This window comes from Apodemus sylvaticus, chromosome 22 (assembly GCF_947179515.1).
Source record: "Apodemus sylvaticus chromosome 22, mApoSyl1.1, whole genome shotgun sequence".
Classification (NCBI taxonomy): domain Eukaryota; kingdom Metazoa; phylum Chordata; class Mammalia; order Rodentia; family Muridae; genus Apodemus; species Apodemus sylvaticus.
The window spans coordinates 5888848-5897155 of record NC_067493.1 but is presented as its reverse complement, the minus strand read 5'-3'; the positions used below and the strand labels follow the sequence as shown (position 1 = coordinate 5897155).

At 36.6% G+C, this 8308-nt stretch overlaps 1 protein-coding gene across 1 annotated transcript; it reads right to left on the bottom strand.

Moving 5' to 3' along the window:
* Window positions 1-493: 493 nt before the first annotated feature.
* On the bottom strand, window positions 494-8005 carry LOC127673233 (zinc finger protein 431-like). Its single transcript, XM_052168830.1, has 4 exons — window positions 7972-8005; window positions 7701-7761; window positions 5353-6662; window positions 494-522 (listed from the first exon to the last, which is right to left on the bottom strand). Exons 1-4 carry the CDS (start codon window positions 8003-8005, stop codon window positions 494-496), a joined length of 1434 nt encoding a protein of 477 aa, XP_052024790.1.
* Window positions 8006-8308: the final 303 nt, after the last annotated feature.

The following is an 8308-nucleotide window of genomic DNA, read 5'->3' as shown; positions in this document are numbered from 1 at the left end:
TGTATGAAAAAATAAAAGAGAGAAAATAAAAGCCCTACAGATTTTTTGAGACAGGGTCATGAAGACATTTTTCACAATACACGCCCATGGACCCTGAATCACCAGAAGCAAAGGCAGCAGTGGCTTGAGCTTTTGTCAATCAGGGAACACCAGCTGTGAAGACAAAGCCCCAGAGGGTGGAGTAGTTAGGAAAGAGTTGTCTAAGAGATTTAAGGACAGTGGCACAGAGAGTATTTAATGGAGGACAGACTGCAGAGGAGACGCAGATGGAGGACAGAAGCAACAGACTGGAGACCTGGGAAAGATCCTGGTGGCAGCCAAGGCCAAATCAGAAGACCATTAGGGATGCCTAAAAAGGACGTAAGGGGGCCCTGAGAATCAAATTGTCCCCACCACAAGACCAGGGTTACCCTAAAAGTGAAATGAAAACCCAACATCTTTTGTTGATAAAGTTCAACATTCCATTTTGATAAAACATAGAGATAGAGTCTCTTCACCCGTTTACAAGTGACTTCCCAATTGCTACAGAAACAAAACAAGCATGGAGGACTTCTTAGATGCCTTAAAAATTCAGACTATTTATGACTTTGCAAAAAAAAAAAAATCCTTAGTCAGCCAACTTCAGGTGACCTTTGTAGACTTTGTAGTTTGCATAGTCAGACCAGAGGATCCTGGCCTTAGCCAATGGCCAATGTGTCACCAATTGGCAGAAGCTAACCACCACTCTGTTTACACCCCAGTGCAGCAATGGCCTCCTGGTTACAAATGATGGCAGAATGACTCATTGCCAGCCTCTCTTCTTGAGTTCCACCCCCCCAGGATAACTTCTGAGCTGACCTGTTGCTGGACCCTGACCTCACTGGATGGGCCTCTGTATGACTACTCACATAGATGTAGCAGTAATGGGGTTCACCAATGGCAACTGCCTCATTCAGGATGGACAGGGGTATGCTGGGGCAGTGGTGGTGTCACATACCGAGATCACATGTGGAGCACCACACCCAGCAGGAATGTCAGCCCAGGAAGCTGAACTGGCAGCTCTGAAATGTCATTAGAGCTGAGAAAAGACAAGACACCAATGGCTGGGGTGCTATTGTTACCTCTCATATCTATGGGGCCCTTTGTAAGGAGAGGGCCGATCTGATGGGGAAGGACTAAATTGCACCCCAGAGAGCAACAAGAAAGCCCAGTGGGTAGCCCCTAGAATTGGGTTCCTCATGTCCTTGATTTCACCAGACCCTGGAGTCTCCACACTCTCTGATAAGACAAAATATATGATCTGGGCCAAAAACCTGTTGATGTCTCAGTGTTGTAAGAGATGAGGAAGGACAGCAAACTGACTACAAACTAATGTTTGAGAGAAAATGTGTCTACACAGAAATAAAGGAAGAAATCAGAGACTTTCTAGCATTCAATGTAAATGAATATGTAACATGCACAATCTCATGGAACACAAAGAAAATGAAAGTGGAGCTAAAGGAAAGTTCACAGCACAAAATGCCTACATGAAAAAATTGGAGAACTCCCATGCTGGCAATTTAACAGCATGTTTTAAAGGCTACAACAGAAAGAAATGAGGGAGCAAAGAAAACAAGGAGGAGACATCAAGAAATTTTCAAGTTGGAGCCTGAAATCAATAAAATGGAAACAATTCAAATAATTAATGAAACATGGAGTTAGTCTTTTTGATCCTTTTATTAGACAAGATAAACAAACTCTTATTAAAATATAAACAATACACAAATTGATGAAATCTAAAATGAAATCGGTGATTAAATAAAAAACAATAAAAAATACAGAGAATGGTAAAGACATAGTTTTAAAAAGTATGCACTCCACCAATTTGGAAACTATAAAAGAAATGGATCATTTCGTCAAAAGATTCCATATACCAAAATTAAACTAAAAAAATGTACTTGAACAGACATAAACATGAAAGAAAACAGAATTCATTAAAAAATACACCACCAATATGAGCCCACATACACGAGTTTTAGGGTAGAATCCTACCAGATTTCCAAAGAGGATTTAACAAGAATTCAGTGTATTCAACAATATAGAAGTAAAATAAATATTTGTCAATTAATTTTCTGAACCCCCTGATTACTCATATATCCAGTCAGGAAAGACTAAGCAATTAAAGAGAATTACAGACCAATTATCCTTCAAACCACAGATGTAAAAAATACTTAATAGACCTAAAAAATAGAATAAAATATAAAACACATCAAAAGATCATCCACCATGATCAATGAGGAAGGCTATATTCTAGAAACGCATTGATGATTCAGCATACTGGGATTAAAGTATTTTATTACATTGATGATATTTATAAGATTTCTCTTCAATATGTGGTCTGTTATATATCCAAAGTGGCTATGATATACAAATGTTCAGAACAAGCAAAAGAAACTTGCTCTAAGGACTGCCTTTTGGTTACCATCCTCCATTTAACCATGAGTTGTAACTAATTTCAAGTCCCAGGTCATAGGGGACCTGCATACTCTAAAAATATTTGGCAAGCTTTCATCATTTGTTTTATTCCCCAAAACATAATGACTGTTCTTAGCAATAATTTCTGTTACCCATGTTTTACTCCTTAAAATAAAATTCCTGTTCCTAACTACAAAAGAATCAGTGGGTGTGATAGGCTAAACAATAAAACCTACATTCTGTGTCATTTCACATAAAGTAACAACAGAAGAAAATCCTCATTGGTGGGAAATGTAGCTGTAACTTAGCATTGGTGTTTGTGGTTTTCAGGTTTTAAATCTATATCAGATTCTGGCTCAAGGTGGGGATGGAATGGAGTTATTCAGATAAGCTTCTTAATATATTCTTCAAGGATGCATTAATCAGTAACGATTTCACTACAAAACCTTCTTATCATTTTCATTGTCCTGGTGTTTGAATTGTGTTGGAACTCAGTGGTTCCCATAACATAAAGGCTTTATCACATTGCTAACATTCATAGAATTTCTCTCCAGTATGAATAGTTTCATAATGAAGTCTACAGAGGGGTACAAAGGCTTAATTATACTAAACACATTCATAATGTTTCTCTCTAACACATATTCTTTCATGAAAATGAAGACTACAGAATTGTGCAAAGTCTTGACCACATTAAAAGAACTCATAGTGTTTCTGTCTTACCATGTCCATTGCTATGAAAAGTCATCATGAACAAGGCAATTCCTATAAATGCAACCATTTAATTGGGGCTGGCTTACAGTTTCAGAGGTTTATTCCATTTTCATCATAGCAGGAATGCAGTCAGTCATGATGCTTAAGAAGAAGCTGAGAGTTCTGCATCTTTATCCAGTATCAGCTAGGAAGAGTCTGTCTTCTAGGAACCTAATATGGGGGGGGGAGGTTTCTTCAGCACTGGTAAGAATTTCAAAGCCCACCCCACAGTGATGCCCTTCCTCCAAAAAGGCCACACCATCTCATAATGCCACTCCCTTAGCTTAGCATATTTAAATTACTACATTTCACTGCCTGGCCCCCATATGATTTGTCAAACTCATGAGTGTATAGGGAACATATTTAAGCATGCAAAATACTACCTTAAAAGTCCCAATCTTCTATAGCAGTCTCAAAAATGTTAAGAGTCCAAAGTTCAAAGAGTCTTCTGAGATTAAGGCAATAATGTAATGGTAATCACATATATTTTCAAAAACAAAAACCACATCATATGTCTTCATATAAAGAGGATACACTTCACCCTTTTTCTAAAGGTCATTGTGAGGAAATCCTGTATCTATAAAAGACCAAAAGCAGCTGAGCAGTTTCTGATCATTCTGAGCATTCCTCTGATCTATAATTCCTTTCTGCATTGTTTACTGAAGCACAATTGTTTCACTTCAAGTGATTTTATTTCCTTAAAACAGTTTTCCTGAGAAGGTAACCCACAGTTCTAACGTCTCAAAATTTTGGTTTCTCCAATATAATTTCAACATCACATCTTCTTATTTCAATTTTTGGGATCCACACATGATCATCTCTGGTCCTCTAAAGAGACTGGGTCACTTTTCCAGCTCTGTCCTGTCTATCACTCTAAGGTCTGGCTGACTCCACTCTCCTGCTCCTGCTGCTCTTGATGCTCATCCCATGGTACTTACATCTTCAAGATGCTGTGTTCTCCTGCTGCAAAAATGGTTAACCTATAGCCTCCCTATGATCGCTCAATGATGCCAAGTGTCAGCTGCTCTGATTGACAATTTCATGCATTCAAAACTAGTACCACTTGGGTGATTCTTATACATGAACAAGCTGCACCACTAGGTCCAACCTTGACTATCTCTGGAACATACCCTCTTTTTGACTCAGAGAACACTACCCAGAAGATTTTACCTCAGTGATGCCTATTTCTTCCCCATCACCTCTAATTCTTGAATTACATCTATCCAGCATTAATTGTCTCATTAGTCCCTTCTATTCTTGCCTCTATATCCAGAGCCACATAGACAAAGCTGCTGACTTCTGCCACTTGATGTGGCTGAAACATAGACACTTCCATTACATTATCACCCACTTTCTATTTTTTAAAATCTTCACTGGAATTTGCACTGTAGAATAACCATGAACTCAGAGATCTCCAGGGCTCTGTCTCCTGAACTCTGGGATAAAAATCATTTAATACCATGCCTGGACCCAAGCTTTTCCGTTCAGGTAGTAAATTGAAAACCCAGAATAACAATCAAGTTCCCTTCTCAGTTTGACACATACTTTTATCGTCATATGTCCACATGAAAACAATAACCATATAATAATAATTCCTAATATGATATAGTTCACTTTCATACAACTGTAAATCCATATGTTTACCTGGATGGAACCTTGCCCTAATGTAACGATTCTTTTAACACCATTGAATATCCTTGATCACAGGATTTAGCTTCGTTCAACATCCTGATGATGCCTTGCATTTTGAACCTTACATTTTGTATTTTTCATTTCTTAGTTTTGTGTACTTGTTAAAAACTGTAAGGCCAAATTCTTTGTGGGGATTTTCATGACTTACATTGTCAAAGCAATCTCTTTCACATAACCTCAAGGAAACTCTTCAGACAAAGTTAAAAGCCAGCAATCTTCTTTGCCACGGCATCCAAAGAACCATCTCCAGAGTGCAAATAATCCCAAGCACCAATGTCTATCATATTCCTAATATGATAGACCCCTAACTCCTACTTAATTCATGATTATTTTCAGTAGGTTTCTTTCTAGCACAGAGAATTTGCAGATATCTCCCTTCTGAATATACTTTACCACATTGATTACATTAATGAAATGTCTGTCTGGTATGTGTTCTTTGATCATAGTGGAAATGAATGGGTGTTGCAATGGTTTTACTGCATTGATTATATTCGTAAGATTTCTCTCGAGTGTGTGTTTTCTTATGTCTTTGGAGATTACTGTGATGTGAAAAGGCTTTACCACATAGATTACATTCATAAGGTTTCTCTCCAGTATGTGTTCTTTTATGATTTTGGAGATCACTGGGTCTTGCAAAGACTTTACTGCATTGGTTACATTCATAAGGTTTCTCTCCAGTATGTGTTCTTTTATGATATTGGAGATGACTGGGTCTTGCAAAGGCTTTACCACATTGGTTACATTCATAAGGTTTCTCTCCAGTATGTGTCAGTTTATGTCTTTGGAGATCACTGTGACGTGAAAAGGCTTTAAAACATTGATTACATTCATAAGGTTTCTCTCCAGTATGTGTTCTTTTATGATTTTGGAGATCACTGGGTCTTGCAAAGGCTTTACCACATTGGTTACATTCATAAGGTTTCTCTCCAGTATGTGTCAGTTTATGTCTTTGGAGATCACTGTGACGTGAAAAGGCTTTAAAACATTGATTACATTCATAAGGTTTCTCTCCAGTATGTGTTCTTTTATGATTTTGGAGATCACTGGGTCTTGCAAAGGCTTTACCACATTGATTACATTCATAAGGTTTCTCTCCAGTATGTGTTCTTTTATGATTTTGGAGATGACAGGGTCTTGCAAAGGCTTTACCACATTGGTTACATTCATAAGGTTTCTCTCTAGTATGTGTCAGTTTATGTCTTTGGAGATTACTGTGATGTGAAAAGGCTTTAAAACACTGGTTACATTCATAAGGTTTCTCTCCAGTATGTGTTCTTTTATGATTTTGGAGATCACTGTGACCTGCAAAGACTTTACCACATTTGTTACATTCATAAGTTTTCTCTCCAGTATGTGTCAGTTTATGTCTTTGGAGATTACTGTGATGTGAAAAGGCTTTAAAACATTGATTACATTCATAAGGTTTCTCTCCAGTATGTGTTCTTTTATGTCTTTGGAGATGACTGGGTCTTGCAAAGGCTTTACCACATTGATTACATTGATAAGGTTTCTCTCCAGTATGTGTCAGTTTATGTCTTTGGAGATCACTCGGTCTTGCAAAGGCTCTACCACATTGATTACATTCAGAAGGTTTCTCTCCCGCATGTGTTCTTTTATGTCTTCGGAGATTACTGTGACCTGAAAAGGCTTTACCACATTGATTACATTTATAAGGTTTCTCTCCAGTACTTGTTCTTTTCTGATATTGCAAAGTACTGCGCTGTGCAAAGTCTTTACCACATTGATTACACTCATAGGGTTTCTCTCCACTATGACTTCTTATGACACTGCAATGATAATTAACAAATGTGAAATGTTTAGTACATTCATTACAATGACCAATCATGTAATCAATATGAATTATGGTTACAATTTGGTCTAACGGTAAGGAAGCATCAGATCTTAAGGTTTTAGCACTTTGTATGTTCCTGGTGTTCTCCCTCATCATTAATTAGTCAAGACACATGTGATGGTTATTACATGACTCATATTTATAACATCCTCTTTTAATATGGGATTTTTATATGATGTGTTTCAGCTTTCTGAATAAACTTTGAACAACCTTGATCTTTATAACACTGACTGTATTCATAATTTTAACTGTACTGTGAAATACAACACATTTGACTGTGAGCCAGGACACACAGAATTTCCAAATTCCTAGTACCCATCGACTTTTTCTATACTATGAGTTTGGGGATATTCCCCATAAAACTAGAAAAACAATTAATTGCATATTCCTAATGTCTATCAAAAGCAGAATACTACATATATTCTCATTGTTTTAGGAAAAAAAATATATGTTGCTTCTTATAATATCCCTATGCTCACATGGTTTCTATCCATCAGGACACATGATATACCTCATTGAAAAAATTGACAAATGAAAGGTTTACACACTACATTTACACTGTTTGATTTTGTATTCCTCATAACATGTGCAATATATATTAATGTTTTTCCACAACAGCATTCTTGGTTCTCATAAAATGCCCTCTCACAAAACTTAATCATATTACTATAAGAATATGAGCATCACCAATTTTACTATGGACTATTTGCTTACTAGAATGTTTGGGATATAAATTTATCACTATTCAATATGCAATATCTAAGTACTATGTGACTATATAGATTGCCGGGTCCACTGCACAGCTCTACTGTAGCTACTTATCAAAGGGATACACAAATCAGATATTGGATCTTATAATCATAGTTACACTTAAAGGACTGTTATTTCATACTCTTGCTTTACGTTGGAGATTCCAAAAGATATGAAAAATTCCTCAGAGGCAAATTTGTATCATCTTCCACATGAAAATTACCTTTCATGTCTTGTACTACTTTGAAAATGTTCTTCAAGGTGATGGTCTTCCCCATTATAGCCTGAAACACAATATAAAAAATTAAATGATATTCTATTGGAAATTAGGAAAAATTCAAGGTACTGTGAAATTTCACTGCACCGTGAATGTTACCGTGAAAATTTAGTGAAACTGAATTATTCAGCCCAATCTTCATTATTCACAATTAAAATAGTAAAAGACCATCAATAAACAATAAACATTTGTTTCCTTTAGAAAAAGTAAGTCTTACCAATAGCTTTGAGGTTCAGGTAGGTTTCCAACATCACATCTTTGTAGAGATTCTTCTGGGAAGTATCCAGCAAATTCCACTCTTCCTCAGTGAATTTCACATGCACATCATCAAAAGTCACTGCATCCTAAATATCCCATACATGTATACAACACAAAGCATGGTACTAACATCAATGTAAAGGAAATAGAAGCTTTTTCAAAAAAATATTCATATAATTTTGGCACTTTCTCCACTTATATTCGTACTCAGAATTTACAATCACTGTGTCATTTTAGAAGGAGCATTAATTATAAGATTTACCTGTCTTGCTTTTGAACACTTTGTATAGGATACA

What these genes read in the sequence shown, in the direction of transcription:
- LOC127673233 (XM_052168830.1), bottom strand. Translation starts at nt 8,005, where the DNA reads ATGTTGGAAACCTACCTGAACCTCAAAGCTATTG. An exon ending in AGTAGTACAAGACATGAAAG is followed by an intron (nt 6,663 to 7,700) that starts GTAATTTTCATG and finishes TTATCATTGCAG; the next exon opens with TGTCATAAGAAGTCATAGTG. An exon ending in TTACGAATATAATCAATGCA is followed by an intron (nt 523 to 5,352) that starts GTAAAACCATTG and finishes TTGTTTCTGTAG; the next exon opens with CAATTGGGAAGTCACTTGTA.